General features: G+C 40.7%; 2 protein-coding genes across 3 annotated transcripts; one reads left to right on the top strand and one right to left on the bottom strand.

Moving 5' to 3' along the window:
• Positions 1-4,560: 4,560 nt before the first annotated feature.
• On the top strand, positions 4,561-16,293 carry LOC146661720 (protein broad-minded-like). Its single transcript, XM_085419501.1, has 6 exons — positions 4,561-4,582; positions 6,088-6,206; positions 7,480-7,599; positions 7,857-7,945; positions 15,050-15,126; positions 15,337-16,293. The coding sequence occupies exons 1-6, from the start codon at positions 4,561-4,563 to the stop codon at positions 15,342-15,344; spliced, it is 435 nt and encodes a 144-aa protein (XP_085275627.1). The 3' UTR covers positions 15,345-16,293.
• A 967-nt stretch (positions 16,294-17,260) lies between these two features.
• On the bottom strand, positions 17,261-24,940 carry LOC146661721 (uncharacterized). 2 transcript variants are annotated; one of them, XM_085418216.1, is made up of 3 exons: positions 23,650-24,940; positions 20,102-20,242; positions 17,261-19,959 (listed from the first exon to the last, which is right to left on the bottom strand). In XM_085418216.1, the coding sequence occupies exon 3, from the start codon at positions 19,912-19,914 to the stop codon at positions 19,129-19,131; it is 786 nt and encodes a 261-aa protein (XP_085274342.1). In that variant the 5' UTR covers positions 19,915-19,959; positions 20,102-20,242; positions 23,650-24,940; the 3' UTR covers positions 17,261-19,128. The 2 variants fall into 2 exon arrangements, with proteins under 2 accessions (XP_085274342.1, XP_085274341.1); XM_085418215.1 differs by lacking the exon at positions 23,650-24,940 and having other exon boundaries at positions 20,102-20,636.
• Positions 24,941-26,085: the final 1,145 nt, after the last annotated feature.

Raw genomic sequence — 26,085 nt, forward strand, 5'->3', positions numbered from 1 at the left:
CCTCTCCTCTTCCCAGTCGGTGTGGCAACTGCTGGGCCGACAGTCTTTGGCCAACAAAAGCGAATACACCCTGAGGGAGATGCCAACCTCCATACCTGTAAGTGTTTTTCTTCTTCTTCTTTTCCACACACTGCAGGTTTTTTTTGTCATCCATCTGAGGGCATGTTTGCACTTTTTATTTGGCCTCCAAACACCACCCACCCATTTGTTTTACTTCAAACGCATTCAAATAAACCCTCTCACACTGAGACTGATATACGTTCTCCACCTTACCCATTGTAAATTTCCACACAGTTTTCGTTTTGCACCCTATCCGGTGCATTCTTGTTCAAAGCCTCTCATTTTACTCCACAGGATTTGATTGACAGACTGATTGCCGTGAATTCGGATGGGAAGATTCATTCTCTCTTCCACTACGAAGAGAGTCACACATTCGGCCTAAGGTGGGATTCATTATTTTTTTCATATTACTTAACATCAGTGGGGAAGTAGACGATATCAGATTATCACCTGGTGACTGCACACACACTTCAGCCTCTGGCAATAGGAGACTGGCATGGTGACGTAATCGGCCTTAAAATGCGGCCTTTAAGGCTGCAGACCCTGAATTGGGATACAGCCTCTGAATCGCTGCATCTTGTAGCTGTGTCGTCTTAAATTGGTCATGTGATTTTGACGCGCCGGCGCGTCCGGCAACCCCAGAGGTTTAACTTAATATTTAAGTGTCTCTTGGTTTTAGACTAGTTGTTTAGTCTAATTTGATGTTTTAAACCAGAAAAGGAAGAAGAGGGCTTAGAATTACAGGTAAGAACCTCAGTGGTATGTGATAAACTGTAAATGTAAAGCTTACAGGTCAGTCCTCATGTTTTTAAATCAGATTTTGAGTCTGTACATGGCACATTATGCTTTTGCATGTTGTGAAATGTGCTGCAAAACAAACTGAGGTAAACTAACTGGTTTACTGTGATGGATTTAAAGTGCGTGTGACTGGTGCGCAGTGGCTGTGGTGCTCACGGTCAGAGTTCAGTCACAAAGAGGGTAACAGAGATGAATTTAAAGTTAAGGTGATGGTGCTTAGATTCATTCACAGACTGAAACCTTCACACCAACTTTATCCTGTGTCTCTTAGTTTTAGACTAGTTGTTTAGTCTATTTTGATGTTTTAAACCATATCACAGGGTTTTTACTTCACCATTTACGGGGTTTTAACAAGCAAACAAAAGACAGATCGTGATGTTTGAAAATGTTTTGGAAATATTCTTTAAAGATTAGATGTAAAATACGCAGAGGATAAATTCAATTGGTTTATTAGTTTATTACATAAGTTGAAAAAAAGTTAAACAAGTAAATAAAGAAACAACGTAAAAGAAAAGTAAACAAAACAAATCGGTAAATAAAGGAAAATGGTAATAAGAAGGGGAAAAAAAAGAAAAGAGAAAACCCCAACAATCCCCTCTGAGCAAGCACTAGGCGACAGTGGGGAAGAAAAACTGCCTTTAAACGGGCAGAAACTTCCGGCAGAACCAGGCTCACGAGGGGCAGTCAACTGCCGGGACTGGTTGGGGTGAAAAAAGATGAAGGAGAGAGGGAAGAAGTGTTAGGAGAGAAGGGGAGAGGAGAGGTGAAAATTAAGATGGAACAGAGGTGGAGGGAGACGAGGTGACGTCAGCAGTAGAAAAAATAGAAAGAGTAGAAAAAGCAGGAGTGTCCCTCCTCCAGAAGAAGCGGAAACGTTTTTTCTTCTTTTCCATGAGCTTTTCCACGACCACTTTTTTCTCTAGGATGAGGGTTCTCAACTGATCGGTTGTTTCTTCAACTTCCTTCTCAAGTTTCTGGCATCTTTGCTCCATTTCTTTTAATAGATTGCACTTGTCTGTATTTTGCTGTTGTTTTTCCTTGTGCATCTTTTCTAACTGCTCATTTCTTCTTGTGATTTCTTGAAGCTTACGCTGCAGGTCTTCATTTATTTTCTCTTGTTGCTGCTTTTGTGCAAGCATTTCAGCGTTTTCACACTTCAAGTTGTCTGAGTTCAACAACATCTCATTAATGACCTCTGAGTGTTTTTTCGCCATTTCATTGATCCTACGCTGCATCTTTGAACATCGTTTTTCCAATACTTCTCCTTCCAGTTCAGGTGTTCTGTCCTTCATTGTATTAATTTGTTCAGTTGTAGATTTCTTCTCTCCAAGTCCTGGAGAATACGTTTTTTTTCTTTTTCCTGTTGCTCTTTCTCTTGAAGAAGCTCTTTATTTTTGCACTCTGTTTCATCCAGCCTGACTGGATTTGGATTTATTGAAGAAGGACCACCAAAATCTTTGTTCTATTTGGTGTACATGTTAAGAGTTGCTGGACTAACAGTTGGTTTGATTTGCTTCAGAGAATCCTCAAAGTCTTTTATCTTAATGTTGCGCACCTCAGCAGCAGCTATAACACGGACTTGTTCTGGTGCCAACTCTCTTATTGGGCCAAGTGCAGCATCTTTGGCTAATGCTGTCAAATCGCTCCCTGAATATCCTTCAGTCACTTTTGCAAGACAGGACAGTTCGTCTTGGCTCAGTGGACTCCCGTGCGTTCCCAAAAGATTTTTCAGCAGCGTAAATCTTGTCTTCTCATCGGGTAAGGTCACATATACTCTTTTTGCAAAGCGCCTTAATATTGCTTCATCGAGCTCCTGGGGCCTGTTCGTTGCTCCCATTACAAGTACTCTGTCATCCTTTCCTGACTGCAACCCGTCAAACTCAATGAGGAACTCAGTTTTTAAACGGCGAGAGGCGTCGTGCTCCCCCTCCCTCCTTTGACAGAGCAAGCCGTCCACTTCATCGATGAAGATTACTGAGGGCTGTCTCTCTCTTGCAACTGCAAAGAGTGCTCGTACGAGCTTCTCGCCTTCTCCCACATATTTGGAGGTCAAACTAGCAGCACTGATGTTGAAGAATGTTGCATTAGACTCTGCAGCAACTGCTTTGGCGAGCATGGTCTTCCCATTTCCTGGTGGGCCAAATAAAAGCAAGCCACGTGCAGGAGCTCTCAGACCAGTAAAGAGATCAGGTCTTAAGGCAGGAAGGATGACAATTTCTTGAAGTGCTTGCTTTGCCAGATCCTGCCCTGCGATGTCATCAAATGACACAGTCGCTCCACTGTATACAATTTCATTTGTAATTAAGCTGACCAGTTTACTGTCCACATTCTTTTTCATATCCCTCTTCGGGGGCTGTTTCACAGCTGCCGGTCTTCCATTCTGAGTTTTTCCCACCCGAGCGGTTTTCTTTGCATCAGTTATTCTTAATGGAGGTCTTACAGAAGTGGAGGGTCTGATGGTGGTGGAAACACCTGCGGGTTGACTTTTAGGAACTGACTTTGGCTTACTTGCAATTGTTTTGGTCGACATTTCTCTTGCGCGACTTCCCCCCTGTTCACAGTCATAACACGGTAAACTAGTCATAAACGAAAACGTTTAGGCTATTTATCGCATTTAAAGGTCTTTCTTTGGGACAACGTCACAGAACACAGAAACGTCACAGGGCTTTGGAGCGTGATGTTACAGAGGTTTACAAATACTTTCAAATATAGCTCTGGTCGAACGTTTGAAGGCTGCGAACAAACTGACTAAAACTTGCTGCTCCTGACCCCTATTTATAGAAAAACTTCAAAGGCTCAAAGGCATGTGCTTGTGACATCATCACATGTCCTTGTGACATCATCACATGTCCTTGTGACATCATCACTCTTCATGAATCAGATTGTCACATGACATTTTAGAATGGGGATGTTTTTTTTTAAACCGTTTTCAAATTTAACCCTCTGTGGTCCAGGGTATAATTGGCCGTTCTTGACTATTTTTGATTTTACCTCTATATTTCACCTTTAAAATATGTTTTTCTTGCCTTATTTGGCACCATTATTTTCAGCACAACCTCAAATATCTGAAATTTGAGTTATTGTTTTCATTTTGGTATACTATATTAGCACAGTTGATCTAAATTAATAACACAATAAATTGTGTGTGCATCTCCTGTTTTGTCATGGTTGTATGTCCCGGTTCGTGACAGGCTGCATGAGCTCATCTGGTGGGAGTGTAGTACTGTAGTATTTCAGGCATAAAAACGTGGTTTTCACAGACCTTGTCACAGGGTCTGAGTCTAAGATTCAAATTGTAAACACACAAACACTCAGGCTTGCTGCAAACCTTAGCTGATCCCCCGTGGGCTTAATTTACTGCCATTGTTTACGCACCATTGTAATTGCTTCTCTAGTTTGGCATTACACTTTAATTATGGAATGTAATTATATTTTGTCTATTTTTAGTTGTGGCATTGTGTTGTAATTAATGAAGGGCCTGCACACTCCAATATCAATTTACAATTTAAATTCTCCACAGCATGTTTAACTACATTATGTTGTGCCTTTCCAGAATCCCAGATTTACTTACACATCTCCCTTTATGATACATTAGTACTACATTTGACCTAAACCTTTTCCATCCTTTTTCCAAACTCTCATTCATTTTTTACCTGATAACCAAAAACTGTGATAGTGAAAGGCTGAAATATTTCTAGGGGTATGAGATTTCTGTGTGTTTTCTGTAGGTGAGCAGCTGCGAGAAGTTTGGCTACGGGGTGATGGTGACACAGGTGGCAGCAACTGCTCCGGGAGTTGTGGCTCTGCACAGTTCAGGTACTATTGCAGTTATTTGGACACAACAAACACTTGTCAGCTGTGATGCTTAAGGCTTATATTATAAGTTGTTGTTGTTGTTTTTGTGTTGTCGGTATAAAGGAGACTTAAGGCAGCTTAGGGAGAAATGTATTTGTCAAACCGTTTTTGTTTGGGTAAGAAAGAGTAAGAAGAGGCGTTCTTTTTTGATAAATGGATTCACATATCAGTTGTATACTGATACTAGGTTTATCCATATGCAAAAGGCTCCAGGAAATACCGTACTCTTGTCAAAAGAGGTCAAAAAATGAAGCTAGTGAACAAATATTTTAATCCTGCATTCTTTCTATTGGCTAGAAGGGGCGACTCAACTGGTTATGGGAAAAGAAGTCTGATTACTTATCAGCCCTTCGCTTATAACAGCACCGCTGCGTTCTGAAACCTATTCTCTCCTATGACTTTACCCACGCAAGAACAGTTCCCTGCTGTGTTGAGCAGCGCTGGCTGTGGAGCACTCATGTGTTCCATGATGTGACATATGTTTGTGCCATCGATAAAAAGGCAGACTGACAGAAAGAAGGATGACCTCAAAAAGTGATATAGTCCAGACAGAGCTTACAAATGATGGGCCATTTGCTAAACCTGCAGCACACACTGCTTTCTATGTGAAAGAACCATTCTGTGAGAAAAACTCTACTGCTCATTTGATCTATGACCTCTGAAAAACAGTTCATGATTTCCATTACTATTCAATTATAAAAAAAAAAAAAGTACATTCCCTGGGTTATACAGCACTGATATGCAAAGCTTAATTGTATATCTGTAACTCTAGAACTGCAGTATTTATAGTTTTCTTAGTTTAATATTTCAATTTCATATTCTTCTTCTAAGTATAAAATCCCTTTTGTTATATTTGTCTCGTTAATTTAACTGAAATACACTGAAAATTGCTCACAAATTAAGGTTTATGTGTCAATACAAATGCAGGTTTTATTGCTGGGAGCTTCCCGTGATGCACTGACTATTTCTTCTTCCATGACACTAATGTTTTGTCTTTGCTTCATCATTTATGTACTGTACTGTATCCCCAGTTTTCCAGCGAGGGCTGCGTACATTTTGATTGCATTAACGTTTTTATCCAGCCTTTATGTGCAAGCTTGAGCTGCAAAATTCAAATGTAGTTACTGACAGGCCAAAGTGCAACAGGGAAGAGATTAAATGGGATCAAAGGGAGTGGCATTATAAATTCCTTCCTTCCTGAGATTCAAATCCTCCAATCAAAACGGTGCCAGCAATGCAAAGACAGATTTCTTTAAAAGATTGCACACAATAACAAAGTCAGTCGTTTATTTATTAAAGCACTGTTAATAATTTTAGTTGCTGCTATTTCAAATAAATGTTTGGTACAACAAATTTCTCCGTGTTCTGTCTCAGGCTTTATTCGGGCCCTGGTACTAGAGCTATGGTCTGTTCTTGAGTGCAGCAGTGACGACATCAGAGTGGTCCGTCCCAAACCAACTCCCATTGACCCCACAGATAGGAGTTGCATTAAGGTATTGTATGTATGTGCGTGCGTGTGTGTGTGAGAGAGAGAGGGAGAAGGAGAAACTTCCTGGAGCCCACAATGCCCCAATTTTTAGATATCTACATAATAGTACAGACACAGATCTCTTAGAAGTTTTGCTTTTCCATCATGTTTTTAGCTCACTGGTTACAAAGGTGTTTAAATTGATTAAAATTAAATTGATTCCAATTATTATTAACCCAGGACTCAGAATAGTGGTCCATGTGTTGCTGTGATACCAGCAGCCATGTAGAAAATTCACTTGTGAATATTCATATTTAAGAAACTGGCAATAGTGATTTTGTTAACAAGAAAGGCTTTTTGCTGATTGGTTTATGGGTGTCTGGGCAAATAAGCCTTACTTTCATAAGACTGCATTTTTAGTTATGTTTTTGGCAGAATTTCTCTCAGGAAAGCTTCAACAAGCTCCAGCGTGAGCCTGTCTGTGTGTGTCTGATGCTTGGCCTCTGACAGCAGCCAAGTCATCTCTCTCAGAGAGACTAGCCAAGTGAATACGGACAGCCAGTGATGTGTAAACTGTGTCCTGCCACAGGCGACTTTAAAGTCTGCCTTATCAGTGGGTTATACATATATGCTGAGGTCAAAGGAAAACTAAATATACACACACCAGCACTTTGGTGAATTAACTCGAGTCTTTGCTTTAATCTGTGCTAAGTACAGTAGGAGGTTTGGTAGTACATATGAAGATAAGTTCACACATGCACAGAAACATCAGAAGACACATGAAAGTATAGATATTTCTATTTTAGAAAAAAAAATCCATCGTATCTTGTTTTTTTCTTTACGTTTCTTTGAAGCTGTTTAATATAATCTAAGTTGTAGCTCGTTTGTGCAAGTGTCTCTCTTTTTTTCCTTTGATGCTTTTGATGATATGTTTTCCCTGTTCTACCAGACCCAGTGAAAAATGCAGGGAGCTTTCCTGTAGTTTAATATTCTTCAGGCTGCAATAGGTTTCTGCTCAACCACTCTGCTCAGAATATATGTCTTATTCAGTTTTGAGAGTGTGGTAAACCATGTTTTATCTTTGCAATCATAAATTCTTTTTACATTTTGTTTTGCTTTGAATACTACAGATATTATTTGTCATATTATCGGTAGTGTTTGTAGTTGAATAGTGTTATATTATTATTATGTGTTAGGATTTGATCAATCCATGACGTGCACAAATGCATTCACAATGGTCTTTAAAAGCAAATACATTTTTTCTCTCTAACAGCTGCTGTATTTACTTTCCTCTTCAGTCCTTCCTGTACTTGGTCAACCTCCTCTCCTCTTCCCAGTCGGTGTGGCAACTGCTGGGCCGACAGTCTTTGGCCAACAAAAGCGAATACACCCTGAGGGAGATGCCAACCTCCATACCTGTAAGTGTTTTTCTTCTTCTTCTTTTCCACACACTGCAGTTTTTTTTTGTCATCCATCTGAGGGCATGTTTGCACTTTTTATTTGGCCTCCAAACACCACCCACCCATTTGTTTTACTTCAAACGCATTCAAATAAACCCTCTCACACTGAGACTGATATACGTTCTCCACCTTACCCATTGTAAATTTCCACACAGTTTTCGTTTTGCACCCTATCCGGTGCATTCTTGTTCAAAGCCTCTCATTTTACTCCACAGGATTTGATTGACAGACTGATTGCCGTGAATTCGGATGGGAAGATTCATTCTCTCTTCCACTACGAAGAGAGTCACACATTCGGCCTAAGGTGGGATTCATTATTTTTTTCATATTACTTAACATCAGTGGGGAAGTAGACGATATCAGATTATCACCTGGTGACTGCACACACACTTCAGCCTCTGGCAATAGGAGACTGGCATGGTGACGTAATCGGCCTTAAAATGCGGCCTTTAAGGCTGCAGACCCTGAATTGGGATACAGCCTCTGAATCGCTGCATCTTGTAGCTGTGTCGTCTTAAATTGGTCATGTGATTTTGACGCGCCGGCGCGTCCGGCAACCCCAGAGGTTTAACTTAATATTTAAGTGTCTCTTGGTTTTAGACTAGTTGTTTAGTCTAATTTGATGTTTTAAACCAGAAAAGGAAGAAGAGGGCTTAGAATTACAGGTAAGAACTGCTCAGTGGTATGTGATAAACTGTAAATGTAAAGCTTACAGGTCAGTCCTCATGTTTTTAAATCAGATTTTGAGTCTGTACATGGCACATTATGCTTTTGCATGTTGTGAAATGTGCTGCAAAACAAACTGAGGTAAACTAACTGGTTTACTGTGATGGATTTAAAGTGTGTGTGACTGGTGCGCAGTGGCTGTGGTGCTCACGGTCAGAGTTCAGTCACAAAGAGGGTAACAGAGATGAATTTAAAGTTAAGGTGATGGTGCTTAGATTCATTCACAGACTGAAACCTTCACACCAACTTTATCCTGTGTCTCTTAGTTTTAGACTAGTTGTTTAGTCTATTTTGATGTTTTAAACCATATCACAGGGTTTTTACTTCACCATTTACGGGGTTTTAACAAGCAAACAAAAGACAGATCGTGATGTTTGAAAATGTTTTGGAAATATTCTTTAAAGATTAGATGTAAAATACGCAGAGGATAAATTCAATTGGTTTATTAGTTTATTACATAAGTTGAAAAAAAGTTAAACAAGTAAATAAAGAAACAACGTAAAAGAAAAGTAAACAAAACAAATCGGTAAATAAAGGAAAATGGTAATAAGAAGGGGAAAAAAAAGAAAAGAGAAAACCCCAACAATCCCCTCTGAGCAAGCACTAGGCGACAGTGGGGAAGAAAAACTGCCTTTAAACGGGCAGAAACTTCCGGCAGAACCAGGCTCACGAGGGGCAGTCAACTGCCGGGACTGGTTGGGGTGAAAAAAGATGAAGGAGAGAGGGAAGAAGTGTTAGGAGAGAAGGGGAGAGGAGAGGTGAAAATTAAGATGGAACAGAGGTGGAGGGAGACGAGGTGACGTCAGCAGTAGAAAAAATAGAAAGAGTAGAAAAAGCAGGAGTGTCCCTCCTCCAGAAGAAGCGGAAACGTTTTTTCTTCTTTTCCATGAGCTTTTCCACGACCACTTTTTTCTCTAGGATGAGGGTTCTCAACTGATCGGTTGTTTCTTCAACTTCCTTCTCAAGTTTCTGGCATCTTTGCTCCATTTCTTTTAATAGATTGCACTTGTCTGTATTTTGCTGTTGTTTTTCCTTGTGCATCTTTTCTAACTGCTCATTTCTTCTTGTGATTTCTTGAAGCTTACGCTGCAGGTCTTCATTTATTTTCTCTTGTTGCTGCTTTTGTGCAAGCATTTCAGCGTTTTCACACTTCAAGTTGTCTGAGTTCAACAACATCTCATTAATGACCTCTGAGTGTTTTTTCGCCATTTCATTGATCCTACGCTGCATCTTTGAACATCGTTTTTCCAATACTTCTCCTTCCAGTTCAGGTGTTCTGTCCTTCATTGTATTAATTTGTTCAGTTGTAGATTTCTTCTCTCCAAGTCCTGGAGAATACGTTTTTTTTCTTTTTCCTGTTGCTCTTTCTCTTGAAGAAGCTCTTTATTTTTGCACTCTGTTTCATCCAGCCTGACTGGATTTGGATTTATTGAAGAAGGACCACCAAAATCTTTGTTCTATTTGGTGTACATGTTAAGAGTTGCTGGACTAACAGTTGGTTTGATTTGCTTCAGAGAATCCTCAAAGTCTTTCATCTTAATGTTGCGCACCTCAGCAGCAGCTATAACACGGACTTGTTCTGGTGCCAACTCTCTTATTGGGCCAAGTGCAGCATCTTTGGCTAATGCTGTCAAATCGCTCCCTGAATATCCTTCAGTCACTTTTGCAAGACAGGACAGTTCGTCTTGGCTCAGTGGACTCCCGTGCGTTCCCAAAAGATTTTTCAGCAGCGTAAATCTTGTCTTCTCATCGGGTAAGGTCACATATACTCTTTTTGCAAAGCGCCTTAATATTGCTTCATCGAGCTCCTGGGGCCTGTTCGTTGCTCCCATTACAAGTACTCTGTCATCCTTTCCTGACTGCAACCCGTCAAACTCAATGAGGAACTCAGTTTTTAAACGGCGAGAGGCGTCGTGCTCCCCCTCCCTCCTTTGACAGAGCAAGCCGTCCACTTCATCGATGAAGATTACTGAGGGCTGTCTCTCTCTTGCAACTGCAAAGAGTGCTCGTACGAGCTTCTCGCCTTCTCCCACATATTTGGAGGTCAAACTAGCAGCACTGATGTTGAAGAATGTTGCATTAGACTCTGCAGCAACTGCTTTGGCGAGCATGGTCTTCCCATTTCCTGGTGGGCCAAATAAAAGCAAGCCACGTGCAGGAGCTCTCAGACCAGTAAAGAGATCAGGTCTTAAGGCAGGAAGGATGACAATTTCTTGAAGTGCTTGCTTTGCCAGATCCTGCCCTGCGATGTCATCAAATGACACAGTCGCTCCACTGTATACAATTTCATTTGTAATTAAGCTGACCAGTTTACTGTCCACATTCTTTTTCATATCCCTCTTCGGGGGCTGTTTCACAGCTGCCGGTCTTCCATTCTGAGTTTTTCCCACCCGAGCGGTTTTCTTTGCATCAGTTATTCTTAATGGAGGTCTTACAGAAGTGGAGGGTCTGATGGTGGTGGAAACACCTGCGGGTTGACTTTTAGGAACTGACTTTGGCTTACTTGCAATTGTTTTGGTCGACATTTCTCTTGCGCGACTTCCCCCCTGTTCACAGTCATAACACGGTAAACTAGTCATAAACGAAAACGTTTAGGCTATTTATCGCATTTAAAGGTCTTTCTTTGGGACAACGTCACAGAACACAGAAACGTCACAGGGCTTTGGAGCGTGATGTTACAGAGGTTTACAAATACTTTCAAATATAGCTCTGGTCGAACGTTTGAAGGCTGCGAACAAACTGACTAAAACTTGCTGCTCCTGACCCCTATTTATAGAAAAACTTCAAAGGCTCAAAGGCATGTGCTTGTGACATCATCACATGTCCTTGTGACATCATCACATGTCCTTGTGACATCATCACTCTTCATGAATCAGATTGTCACATGACATTTTAGAATGGGGATGTTTTTTTTTAAACCGTTTTCAAATTTAACCCTCTGTGGTCCAGGGTATAATTGGCCGTTCTTGACTATTTTTGATTTTACCTCTATATTTCACCTTTAAAATATGTTTTTCTTGCCTTATTTGGCACCATTATTTTCAGCACAACCTCAAATATCTGAAATTTGAGTTATTGTTTTCATTTTGGTATACTATATTAGCACAGTTGATCTAAATTAATAACACAATAAATTGTGTGTGCATCTCCTGTTTTGTCATGGTTGTATGTCCCGGTTCGTGACAGGCTGCATGAGCTCATCTGGTGGGAGTGTAGTACTGTAGTATTTCAGGCATAAAAACGTGGTTTTCACAGACCTTGTCACAGGGTCTGAGTCTAAGATTTTTTTTTCACATTCTGTCTCTCACAGTTGAAGTGTACCTCTGGTGCAAATTACTGACCTCTGTCATCATTTTAGGTGGGGGAACTTGCACAATCGGTGGTTGACTAAATACTTTTTTGCCCCACTGTACCTATGAAAATATACTCACTGTATATATATATAATCAAAGCATTTCTTTAGCAAAGTGCACATACTAGCCCTTTTTAAGTTCATTGACATATGTGCACTCAAACAGGCCCAATGAGATTGAGGGTTATACCCCAATTATTTGTGTTAGGTTTGTAAGCTTTTCCAAATGAATACAGAAAATCAGCAAAACCACCATAAAGAAAGCTTATTTAAATAAAGCTGATATTGGGAGAACAAAGCCCAAGGGGTGGAAAATGAGTAAAAAACCTGTGAAGCAGAGAATAACATGAGGGACTGTTGCAGAGCGCATGAGTGAAACAAGCTCACAGATGAGCTGACAAAGATTGGCAGAAATCACTTTAGAGCAGCCGGGTAATAAGGAACAGGTGAACATAGAGTGGAGCAGATAATTACGAGCAAAAACCCAAACAAATACTTTCAGACAATCCTAAAGCTCTTATTTAGTTGCATAGAGCCATGTGTGAACATTTTGTCTTTACATTTTGCTTCCAAGGAACCGAACTGTCTTTTAATTCTGTAATTTATTTCACGTTCTTCAGGCTTTCTGAAGCTCCTTCAAATTTTTCTTTGGACATCATTTTATTATAATTTTCAGTGCAGTCCTTTATTTGTTTGTTCCTATGAATCATTCACACATAATAAAGGCACCTAACTCAAGGGACAAATTCGTTACTGGCACATTACCAGCAGCTTGTCACAAATACACAATTTGTTTCCTGCACAAAAAATGACAACGATAACACACCAGCAAGGTGATTACCAAAGAGCTATTAGCCAAAAACTTGACATATGTCAAGAAACTAAACAAGTAGAGGACAAAAGAACTGGCAGCTTAAATAAAAACATCTACAGCAGACGAACAGAATTTGAAAGTTGTGTCCTTAAGAAATAACACAAAACTGACACACAACCTGAGAGATGCATCTGGCATCTTATGTTTGCAAGTTTCAGTAAACTGCTGCATCTATTTCCCATTTTCCTAGCAAAATACAAAGACATGATGGCTTATTAGCTCATCCTATCCTAAATAACCACTAATGTATGCCAACTATTGTCACTGCTACACTATCAAAAGCTGAAAACAAACATAAAAAACATACAAATTCATCACCACAACAACACAGTTGATAAATAAAGAAATACAGAAGCACACATGCAAATAGAGAGATGACATAAAAGTTCTCACTCAGCTCCCTGCGGTGCTGTTTTAAGCTCCAACTCACTCTAAACAACACCAACGGGGGTCTACTGCTTCCTGAGCATCAACGACCGCGCCACCTTTTTAAGATAAGATAAGATAAGATAAGATAAGATAAGATAAGATAAGATAAGATAAGATAAGATAAGATAACCTTTATTAGTCCCACACGTGGGAAATTTGTTTTGTCACAGCAGGAAGAGGACAGTGCAAAGGTTATTCACTAGTTTCAGTTTTATAATAATATAAAACTTAATTATATAATTATATTCAGGTTACATGACACTTATTGTATAAGATAATTATTTCTGGGATGCTGAATGACAATTTGATGTGTATTTTGTTGCTTTCAGTAGAAATCCTGCTGATGACTCAGTGGATTTTAGATGGAAATTCTGTGTTTCACTCACTATAAACCATCTTCTAATCAGAGGGCGAAAAAGCCACTCTTCTTATTTGGTATTAGCTGAAGAAAATATTTAATCTATACTGACCGTCATCGCTGTTGTCGTCCACCAGGATGACCTCCTTGAGCAAGTGTGTGATTGACAGCTGAGTGGACTGAGCGCAGGATCACCGACAGAGCCTCGTTGACGAAGATGAAGATGAGGGAGATTTGGGGAAGGTCTCTTGAGTAGCTGACCTTTCTACATCTGTAGAAAGACACGACACAACACCTGTAAACTACTTGCATTAAGTAATACGAGGTGCCAGTGGAGCACTAGAGTGATGGTTTGGGAAAAGTAGTCTACAAAGTTATACAATTAAAAAGACAATCATGATTTTGTATTGATGAGCCCATTTACCATGATTTCTAACATTTCTGATCAATTGAATGTTGTATTAAATAACAAGGAATATGCCTTTCTTTTTAAAAAATGAGGACATTTCTCAGTGAACCTTAATTTTTGAGTGCTCGCATATTTAATTTTGAATTTGTAAAAAAGACTAAACTACCTCCATAGAGCTGCTGACGTCTTGTTCAATGGGGCTGAAAGGCAGAGCAAGTGCTGCTTCCTGTTCAACTATAATCACAAGGATTTATTTTCCACATTGGCCTTTTAACTGCATGTGCTGTTTCAGATAGAAACCCTATTTTAAACTTGTTTTGTTTAAACAGCTCTAATGAAGCGGAAAGCGGCAGGGTGAGGCTTTGGCTCTAAGTTTAGCACATGTGGGAAAGGAAGGGGCTTCTTTTATTGTCTCCTTTTCACGTCTTTTTTTCTTTTATCGATTATCTTATTTCCTCTGTGAAATAATAGCTAATTAGAAGTTATTTTATAACAAATCCAGTGTTTTCAATTCACGAGGTTGGAGAACACTTTTTTAGGGTTTTTGGCAGGAAACCATTAGAAAACAGAAGGCAACATTAACAAGATTAACCACGAAGAACTGGGACATTTGTCACCTTTTTTCTCCTTCTGATACAATATTGCAAAAGTCTTGAGGCATCCTCATTTCGTTATATTCTGCTGGGAAAATGGGAAATAGGCAGAGCAATTCACTGAAACGTGCAAACATAAATGGAAATACAGTACATAAGGCAAAAATGTACTTGAAAGTCAATATTTGGTATGGCCACCTTTACTATCGAACATAGCCTGGACTCTCTCTTTCCGGAACACACTGCTTTAATAAATGTTGAGGTCTGGGCTCTGGGGAGGCCAATCCATGACTGATCTAGGTATACGTTTATTGTATTCACCGTGTGTTTGGGATCATTGTCGTAATGAATAAAAATATGCCTTTTCCAACTAGATGCTTTTCAGCTGGGACTGCATGATTAATGAAAATCTTAATATCTGGTTCATATTTCCATCAGCTTTCTCAAGATTCCCAACACCACTGGCAGAGCCTTCATCGTGTTTTACAGATGGATGTAAACACCCTCTGTTGGAGTCATATCAACAATTATTTGAACCAAAAATGTCAAATATGAATTCATAATGCTGTAAGACCTGTTGCCACTGATATAGTCCAGTTCTCGTGTAATTTACCATACCTCAGCCTTTTCTCCCTGTTTCTCTTCACTAAAAATGGCTTCCTGACAGCCTTCCACTGAGACCGTTTCTGATGAGGCTTCAGCAAACAGCAGATGGATCCATTAAAGGGCCAGTGCATCTCTCAGGTACTTCAAGTCTTTGCTTTTCTTTATATTTTTCTACATCTTAAGGACATGATTTCCAGATACAGTTCATCTGCTGTACAGAGTTATTTAGTCCTGCTACTTTTCCGGTTTCCTCAATTTTTTTAAGGACTCACAGCACGCCAGATTTTTGGGAACCACCTAGTTGGTTCAAAATGTTATTTTTACCTATCAGATTTTGTTATCTTTTAGATTCTTAAAGTGCTATGCTGTGGTGTGCTGGGGGAGCAGCACAGCAAAGAAGGACTCATCCAGGCTGGAAAAACTGATCAGGAAGGCTAGCTCTGTGGTCGGCATGAAGCTGGACACCCTGGTGACAGTGGCAGAGAAAAGGACACTAAAGAAACTGATGGACATTATGGACAATGCCAGGCATCCTCTGCACACGGCCATTAACAACCAGAAGAGTCTGTTCAGTGACAGGTTGCTTCTCCCCAAGACAAGAACTAACAGACTTAAAAACTCCTTTGTCCCACACGCCATCAGACTGTTTAACTCCTCTCTGGAGGGGAGAGGGAGGGGAAACAGGAGGACAAAGGAGGGGGGAACAACTAAGCTGTAGTGCCTCTTCACCTCACTGTGCAATACCTTTTGTGCAATACTTTTGTAAATAGTCAACAGTGCAATAGACCTCAATACTCGATACTTTGGGAGCCATAAACATCATTAGACCAGTGCACATATTGGTAAATGGACTGGTTCTTATATAGCGCTTTTCTACTCTTCTGAGCACTCAAAGCGCTTTACACAACTTGTGCATTCACCCATTCACACCCATTCGCACAAGCACATTGTTCTAGGTGCTTTCTAAGTAACATTCACACACATTCATACTCCGATGGATGCATCGGAGAGCAATTTGGGGTTAATATCTTGCCCAAGGATATTTGGCATGCAGACTGGGGGAAGCCAGGAATCGAACCACCAATCTTCCGATCAGCAGATGACCTGCTCTACCGCCTGAGCTACAGCCACCCCCTTATTGTCTCTATTGTGCTCTGTCTTGGTTGTTGAGTTGACTAATGTGGAAATAAAATTTATCCAGCAGTAAACCTGAGTTTGCGGTGAGGGAAGCATCTTGTACAGTACAGCACTTTCCAGCAGGAACTTCGATAGAATGTAAAATAAAACATTTTGTGTATTTTAAAATGACATTCAGTGTGTTTTTGTTGTTGCTGCACTAATCAACCACTTACTACTAACTGCAATGGTAGTTTATTGGATTGGAAAGTGTGGCGATGCTCGCCACCTGGTCTCCCTTCTTGCTTGTTGGTGTGGGCAGGTCTCATTTGTAGGTGCTGAAGAGCTGCTGTGGCTCATTTCCATCAGTGGCACTGGCAATACCTGGGCTCATTCTGTCAGTGAGGTAGTTGAAAAACCCCAGTTGGGTAAAGCGTTTGGGGGTTTTTGTTAACAGACATGCTTATCTATTTAGTTGGTGTTATTTTTTTCAGCTAAATTTTTTAGTGCAATTAGCACTTTCAGCATCAATCCATAGCAATGTGTTGTATTTTTCACATTGTCTGTGTGTAAAATACATATGTAAGCATAGATTACACAAAGGATCCTGCACGCCAAGCTGGATACAAATAGAAATCCCTGGAAACAATTCTTTCTGCGCTTAAGAGCAGCTTCCTATTGCAACGCTGGAGGATTTGTCACCATTACTGGATACGCTGCAGAAGCACAGCAAAGCAGTGACTGTGTGGAGTCGAAAACTATTACACCAACTACACTACACAGTCACCCACATTACCCCAATCACTGGCGTGTTTACACAACAGAGACGCTGAGTCTTTGTTACGGGCGCCAGCCACTGTGGCCTCGTTGTGTGGACACAGAGAGACCTTGCTGTGACTCGCGTCTTCCCTGCTGTGGATTTCTGGAAACCGCGCTTAAAGAAAGCACAAGACTTCTTTCGTAAAATGTGCCTTCCTGAACTTGTTGGGAAATACTTCTCGAAACAACGTGCTGCTCTAAATAGCCTGTAATGTTTCATGTTGTGGTTAAAGATTGATGACAGCTGTGTGGTGCGATGTAAATAGTTTGCATTTCATTTTTATGTGATTGCTGTGTACATGTGAATAGATCTATAATAAAGAAAAACAAACAAATATACTATTCTTTTTTGTTTTATTAAAACAACTTCACACAAAGTACAACTATTTACAATGTACAGTACATCCAAAAGAACAGCTTTAAGAATACTCAACAGGAGCAAGTGTCATTTGGCCCTGGTTTGACAACAACACTGGGGCACATATTAACAAAAACACAGCAAACCTTAACGATCTTATCAAGAAGTGTTGTGTCTTCAGCCTCACATGATAAGAGTAATCAGACTGTGTGTAACATTTTGAACTTGTTGCGCAAACTACCTATTACTCGCTCAACATGAATTCTCAGGTGGGCAATTGCTCTCGTTTGTTCAACGTCCCTTGCATCAAGTTGACAGTAGCCTTTTGTGAAAGCTGGAATCTTGACCTCCGCACACATCATTCCTACAGCATCTCTGATGTCAAAGCCTCTGTCAGCCAATACTACGTCCCCTGGTAACAGCTTTTGAAGAATGCCACATCTCTCTATGATGTGTTTATCTGATGCACGACTAGGGCTGGGCCATATTATACCATTCACGGTAATACCGGTATAATGTTAGGCAACGATAGGAAAATGAAATATCGCGATAGAATGGGAGTAAAACGCGCATGCGCAGTGCCTTTGTTTTCATACGCACATGGCCGATTGTTGAGTGAAACAGATGAACCAGAATTGGTTTGTAAAAATGGTGCAACTTCCGTGATGTGGAACTGGTTTGGTGTTTGTCTGTCAGATACACGACAAAGCACATTTTTTTGCAGAACATGCAAGCGGTCGTCGTTATTGTCGTATTTGTCGGACTAAGATGCTCTTAAATCTGGGAGTAATCTGGGTCCTAAACTCCGTATGCTTCAGGTCAAACAACACTGCAGCATCACTGAGAGTTAAAAACTGTCTAAATTCTTTCATCTTTAGTAAAACGATCAGCATTGCTGCTTTACCAGGTGTAACTATAAAGTTTAACTTCCATGAAAACAAAAAGTTATTACATTTAATGGAGTTAGAAGTTAGCAGGAAGCTAGCGGAAGTTAGCTCGCTAGTTTCGCTAGTTACCTAAGCATGATATAGCATGTTCTGACTGAGAGATTTCTGAAAAAAATCAAACGTACAGCTCTGCTATCACTTCCAACATAAATGAAGACAGGAAACTAAACAGCAGTGACGTTTGTAGGGTTACTGAAGTTGGGCTAGCTGGTATATAATGATGTGCTACGTGATCGCTAGCGACACAGCTATGTTAGCATAACATAAACAGTGAAGCTGGAGGACGAACACTAACACTTTTCCACTTATAAAAGTTAACGTGAAGGTTCTTCATGGTTAGAGACAAATGCAATCGCATGGCAGGATGCTGTAAACGGACCAAACTTCAGTCAGGAGAACAACTGAGATAATCTATCCACAATACCAGGTTAGTCATTAATATACTGCAACAACATGGGAATAGAGCAGCTGCCAGAGAATTCAACATTAATGAATCAATGGTACAGAAGTGGAGGAAGCAAGAAGAATGAGTTTAATAAAGTTTGATTTATCTGACTGCTTTGTTTCGCTTAATGTGCCTTATAATCCCGTGCACCTTATGGTCCGAAAAATGCGTACTGCACACTGCAGTTTAATGTTGCAAAGCACCTCTTTTTAACTTCAGTGGATATTATACATGGTTATGCTCAGGATATGTCAGCCCATTTCTACTGGAAATGCCTTTTGGTTAAACTTTCAGCAAGGAATTTGCATTTGCACTGTTACATTTTTATAAAGCTTTAATGTACATAAAAACCAGCTTCTTGTTTAAGTGAAAATAAATGGAAGGTTGTCTTTTTGCGCTAGTAATGTTGTGGAGTTGTATTTTGTCTCGCATCAATTATATCGTCGGTTATATCGTTATCGCAAATTTTCAAATATATATCGTGATAAATATTTTTGGCCATATCGCCCTGCTCTATGCACGACCCCCCATCCCCTGGAAATGAAAGAAATAGCTCCATGGGGTGTAATCCCGATGAGGTATTTTATGGTCTGTGTACCCTTGTAATGAGAGTATGTTTGTGCGCGTGCCTTTAAATTAGATGGTCTTTCTGTTCGAATCTCAAAACAGTCAACAATGATTGCTACTCGTTTTCCAAAAGTTTCAGTAAACTGTGGAGGCATTGTCGCCTGCAGACAGTGCCTCTCAGGCCAGTGCACCAGTGCTCCTAAGTGGGCATACAAAACATCAATGGTATCGGTGAAGACAGAAGACAGTGTTTTGTGCGACACATGGAATAGATGACAAAGATGCTGGACTGGAAGATCAAGTCTCAGACGCATTAGTGTGAGTAAGAGCATTTGGAAACCTGTCAGTTTCTTCGGTATTGGCAGGAAATCTTTGACAGTGTTGAAGAGGGACATTAAGACAGCATAACAATATAGTCCAGTGTAATATCTTACTTTTTCGGTATCGTCCTTTAAGAAAGTTTCATTCAGCTCTGTCTTTTGCAACTGTGCTCGAAGCAGTCTGTTCTCCTCCAACAGCCGGTTTATTTCTGCTCTGCCCTGTTGACTGCACACACAGTCCTTCGTCTGCCCTTCAGCTTCCGTGACGCTGTCACTCCCATCACCACTGTCCACATTTGCAGCTGGTACGTCAACCTCCACTTGTCCAACACAACTGCTGTCCACTGCCTCCATGACATGGTTGTTGTTCTTCTGTCAGACCTTCATCGATCATCAAGCCTGTAAGATAAAAAATAGTGCATAGACTTAAGGTTAATGTACACCAATATTCCAATGACAGGTGTGTGATTCATCTTTAAGTTATGTGCGGATTAGTGTACCATAAGAGCAATTTAGTATGTTTTCAGAGGGGGGTGTTTACCTGCAATGGGTGCTCTTTTTCGCTTCCGTTGCATACGCCTTGCGTGCCGGTCCGAGTCTGACACAGGTTTGTCGTCGTGCCCCATGTGCAGTGTTGGTGCCCAGTCTGGATTTGTTACATCCATTTCATATGCTGGTTTGCCTGCAATAATGCCAAATCAAAAGCTACTCAGTCGACATGACGTGGTTCTGCAGCATCACACATTAGCATGTTTTATCTCATTATCTATGACCGCAGCGCATTGAAAAAAAAACCCACTAAAAGCCTTTTGGTTTGGTCCTTTTACAGCATCCTGCCATGCGATTACATTTGTTCCTGACCACCGAGAACACTCACGTTAACTTTTATCGAGTGGAAAAAAAGTTAGCGTGTTTATATTGTGCTAACATAGCTGTGTTACTAGCGGTCACGTAGCACATCATTATATACCAGCTAGCCCAACTTCAGTAACCCTACAAATCAATCAATCAAGCTTTATTTATAAAGCACTTTTCATACAGAAAAAATGTAGCACAAAGTGCTTTACATAGTTAAAAGCAGCCCACCCCACCCTCCAACTCACTCCCCACACTCTCAATACACATATATCCCCCCACCCCCACCCACACACACACATACACACACGCGCACACTTAAAGAGTAAAAATTGGGCTGGGCTCGCATGAGCCAAGTGAGGAAACATTATAACAGAGAGCCGTCTGCACCGGGAGCCGGTCACAGACCGCAGCCTCCGGGCTGGGCACACAGCCGGAGGGAGGCCAAGGAGCCCCCCAACCAGGCTGAGAGGACCCCAGAGACCAGCAGCCACGGTCAATAACAGCCCCGGTGCAGAGAGCGCCCTCCGAGGAAACACTGGAGATATGACGCAATACGATATATACAGGGTAAAATGATAAAATAAATAAGAACAGGATACAATATAAATATAAATATAAATAGAGTAAGAAGATTAAAAAATGAATAAGAATAAAATCAAAAAATATTAGGTAAATCCTAAATTAATAATAGAATAACAGGATAGAATAAATAAGCATAAAAAATAAATAAACGCTAAGTAAAAGCTAAATTAAAAAGGTGGGTCTTGAGCCTGTTCTTAAAAACATGTACGTTCTCTGCGGCCCTGAGCTCCTCCGGCAGGCTGTTCCACAGACGAGGACCATACCACTGAAAAGCTGCCTCTCCGTGAGTATGTGTCCTGACTTTAGGGACAATCAAAAGGCCAGTACCAGAGGACCTCAGGGTCCGCGAGGGTTCGTATGGTAAAAGCAGATCTGAGAGATAAGAAGGCCCAAGACCATTAAGACATTTAAAAACCAATAAAAGAACTTTAAAATCGATCCTGAAACACACGGGGAGCCAATGCAGCGATTCTAAAACCGGTGTAATGTGGGCCCGCCCTCTGGTCTTCGTCAGCACACGAGCTGCCGAGTTTTGCAAGAGTTGTAAAGTTGAAATATTCTTCTTAGGAAGACCAGAGAGCAGGGCATTACAGTAATCAATGCGACTGGCAATAAAAGCATGCATCAGCATCTCCGTGTTGGCCCGAGAGAGAATAGGGCGGACTCTGGCTATATTTTTTAGATGATAAAATCCAATTTTGGTTACATGTTTAACATGTGGGATAAAACCAAGCTCAGAGTCAAAAATAACACCCAGGTTTTTCACTTGTAGCGAAGGACATAGTGAAAATGCCTCTAATTTAGACAAGAGTTTCTCTCTCTGAGCTTCAGGACCGACAATTAAAACTTCAGTTTTGTCCTGGTTAAGCTGTAAAAAGTTTTCTGCCATCCAAGATCTTATATCCAAGATACAGTTAAAAAGGGCATCCATTGGTCTGGTGTCATCAGGAGACACGGAGATGTACAGCTGCGTGTCATCAGCGTAACTGTGGAAGTTCACTCCATGCCTCCTGATGACACTGCCGAGAGGCAACATATACAAATTAAAAAGTACAGGGCCTAGAACCGACCCTTGAGGCACACCACATGTCATTTTATGGATCTTAGAGGAGCATGTATCCATACTCACCATAAAAGATCTGTCAGAGAGATAGGAAGTGAACCAGTTGTGTACAGCACCAGAGAGGCCCACCATGTGTTTTAGTCTGTTTAAAAGAATAGCGTGGTCTACTGTATCAAAGGCTGCGCTTAGATCCAGCAGCACCAGGACTGAGAGCTTTTGGGCGTCCCAGTTACATCTAAGATCATTTAAAACCTTTAGGAGAGCCGTCTCTGTGCTGTGGTTCACCCTAAATCCAGACTGGAATATCTCCAGGATCTGTCTATCATTGAGAAAATCAGTAATCTGAGTAAAAACAAGTTTTTCTAAGACTTTACTTAAAAATGGTAAGTTGGATACAGGTCTGTAGTTATTAAAATCATTACAATCCAAATTGCTCTTCTTCAGAAGGGGCCTCACCACCGCCGTTTTAAAGGCAGCAGGGAAGACACCCAACTGAAGAGAGCAATTCATCATGTATAAAAGCTCAGCCTCAAAAAATCCATAAAGTGTTTTAAAGAGTGAAGAGGGGATTGGATCTAAAAGACATGTGGTGGGTCTCACTGTGGAGAAAACCTTCTGAAAGTTCTCAGCATTAACCAGGACAAAGCTGTCCAGTGTCTCCTCAGGTACAATCGAGCCCTCAGATGTGTTTACAATCATATCGCGATTAGATAAAATATCAGATCTGATGGCGCTGATCTTTCCCCTGAAGTGGTCTGCAAACTGCTCACAGAGCGAGTCTGTGGGGGTTCTTTGGGAGCTGTTAAAATCAGGGTTAAATAAATGATCTATGGTGGAAAAGAGGACCTTGGGATTATTTTTGTTAATACTGATTATTTTGGCGAAGTATGAATTTCTTGACTTCCTTAATGTATTATTGTACATTTTAAATTGCTCGGAAAATATTTGATGGTTGATATTATTTTTATTTTTCCTCCATCTCCTTTCTGCTGCCCTGCAATTTCTTTTGAGTTTTTTGACTTCTTCGTTTCTCCAGGGTGATGCATGTTTTACGTTAATCTTTTTGGTGGTGAGTGGAGCAACGGAGTCAAGGCTTTTCTTCAGTTTGCTGTTAAAATAACTAAAAATCAAATCGCAGGGTGCAGGTAAAATCACAGGGGGGCATTTGACTAAAACCCTGGTAAAATTTGCAGCCACTGTCACTGCTGTTTAGTTTTCTGTCTTCATTTATGTTGGAAGTGATAAGAAAGCTGTACGTTTTAATTTGTTTCCAAAACCCCGCAGTCAGGACATGCTATATTGTATTTAGATAGAAGCTAGCGAGCTAACTTGCTGCTAACTTCTAACTCATATGTCATAAATTCCATTGTCATGGATGCCTGGATGTTTAACTCAGTTGTTACACCTGGTAGAGCAGAACGCTGATAATTTTATTAAAGATGAAAGACTTAAGACAGTGTTTTAACTCTCAGTAATGCCACAGTGATCATTTGATATATGGACCTGCAGCAGAGTTTAGGCCCAGACACGGCTAGTGACGTCAGACTCAACAATCGGATAGTGATATGAATTACTTTAGAACTCACCGGAGAGAAAATGCCGCGAGCAAACCAACAAAAAGCTGGGGATTGCACGGAACTCGATATCCGCTCGTCTCACCGCTGCAATCCATGCCTGGCGTCTTTGTTTGGTGATATCGGATACATGGGATCCCTCACGTTGCCGCCAGGATGGAAAACGATTAAAAGATTAATCCAGTTTCTTGCCTTCACGATCGTGAGATCTAACATTGCAACCGACTACACACGTACCACCATAGCTGAAGCTGTATCCTTTGTCTGGCCTACTGTGATGGCGGCAGGGGGCGCATTCTAAAATGTCATGTGACAATCTGATTCATGAAGAGTGATGATGTCACAAGGACATGTGATGATGTCACAAGGACATGTGATGATGTCACAAGCACATGCCTTTGAGCCTTTTCTATAAATAGGGGTCAGGAGCAGCAAGTTTTAGTCAGTTTGTTCGCAGCCTTCAAACGTTCGACCAGAGCTATATTTGAAAGTATTTGTAAACCTCTTCAGAGTCACTGTGCACAGGATTAAAAATGTATCCACGAAAATGCCAACAAAGAATAAACAATCTTGCTGCCTCTCCTTCGAGGTCTGGCCAGCCACTCACTTCAAGAGGGAAGCCTGATATGACACGATCCATTGGTGCCTCATCAGTCCAAAGGACATTACAGGAAAACTCCGACCTACATGCAAAAATTAAACAAATTGAAGAAGAGAAGCTTCAACTGGAGGAGAAGTGCAGACAATTGGAAGCACGAAATCAAGAGCTGGAAAAACAACAGCAACGCCAGCCTTACACAAAAATTATTAGTGAGGCCTGGGAAGGAAAGTTTGGTGAAGCACGACAGAAGATTTTGTTCCTGATGAAGGAAAACAAGACAAAGAGTGCTGAATTAAAAGAAACGTCTGCCCAGCTTCAACGCGCGAATGCTACTATTGGGGAGATGCAAAGGGATCTCCAAAACATGGAGCAAAAGAATCAGGCGCTCCAAGGAACGCTTGATGAAGCTATGGAACAAACTGCACAAATCCTCGGACAGAAAAAGGAAGGGGTCACACAAATGCAGGACCAACTCAAAGGCATAAAGAAAAAATACGAAGTGCTGAAAGTCAGGCTGGATGAAACAGAGTGCAAAAAAAAAGAGCTTCTTCAAGAGAAAGAGCAACAGGAAGAAGAAAAAAAACGTATTCTCCAGGACTCAGACAACTTGAAGTGTGAAAACGCTGAAATGCTTGCACAAAAGCAGCAACAAGAGAAAATAAATGAAGACCTGCAGCGTAAGCTTCAAGAAATCACAAGAAGAAATGAGCAGTTAGAAAAGATGCACAAGGAAAAACAACAGCAAAATACAGACAAGTGCAATCTATTAAAAGAAATGGAGCAAAGATGCCAGAAACTTGAGAAGGAAGTTGAAGAAACAACCGATCAGTTGAGAACCCTCATCCTAGAGAAAAAAGTGGTCGTGGAAAAGCTCATGGAAAAGAAGAAAAAACGTTTCCGCTTCTTCTGGAGGAGGGACACTCCTGCTTTTTCTACTTTTTCTATTTTTTCTACTGCTGACGTCACCTCGTCTCCCTCCACCTCTGTTCCATCTTAATTTTCACCTCTCCTCTCCCCTTCTCTCCTAACACTTCTTCCCTCTCTCCTTCATCTTTTTTCACCCCAACCAGTCCCGGCAGTTGACTGCCCCTCGTGAGCCTGGTTCTGCCGGAAGTTTCTGCCCGTTTAAAGGCAGTTTTTCTTCCCCACTGTCGCCTAGTGCTTGCTCAGAGGGGATTGTTGGGGTTTTCTCTTTTCTTTTTTTTTCCCTTCTTATTACCATTTTCCTTTATTTACCGATTTGTTTTGTTTACTTTTCTTTTATGTTGTTTCTTTATTTACTTGTTTAACTTTTTTTCAACTTATGTAATAAACTAATAAACCAATTGAATTTATCCTCTGCGTATTTTACATCTAATCTTTAAAGAATATTTCCAAAACATTTTCAAACATCACGATCTGTCTTTTGTTTGCTTGTTAAAACCCCGTAAATGGTGGAGTAAAAACCCTGTGATATGGTTTAAAACATCAAAATAGACTAAACAACTAGTCTAAAACTAAGAGACACAGGATAAAGTTGGTGTGAAGGTTTCAGTCTGTGAATGAATCTAAGCACCATCACCTTAACTTTAAATTCATCTCTGTTACCCTCTTTGTGACTGAACTCTGACCGTGAGCACCACAGCCACTGCGCACCAGTCACACACACTTTAAATCCATCACAGTAAACCAGTTAGTTTACCTCAGTTTGTTTTGCAGCACATTTCACAACATGCAAAAGCATAATGTGCCATGTACAGACTCAAAATCTGATTTAAAAACATGAGGACTGACCTGTAAGCTTTACATTTACAGTTTATCACATACCACTGAGGTTCTTACCTGTAATTCTAAGCCCTCTTCTTCCT

The sequence above is a fragment of the Rhamphochromis longiceps genome, linkage group LG9 (assembly GCF_057381845.1).
Source record: "Rhamphochromis longiceps isolate RC_006_pf linkage group LG9, R_longiceps_female_GT1.1, whole genome shotgun sequence".
NCBI classification, from domain to species: Eukaryota; Metazoa; Chordata; class Actinopteri; order Cichliformes; family Cichlidae; genus Rhamphochromis; species Rhamphochromis longiceps.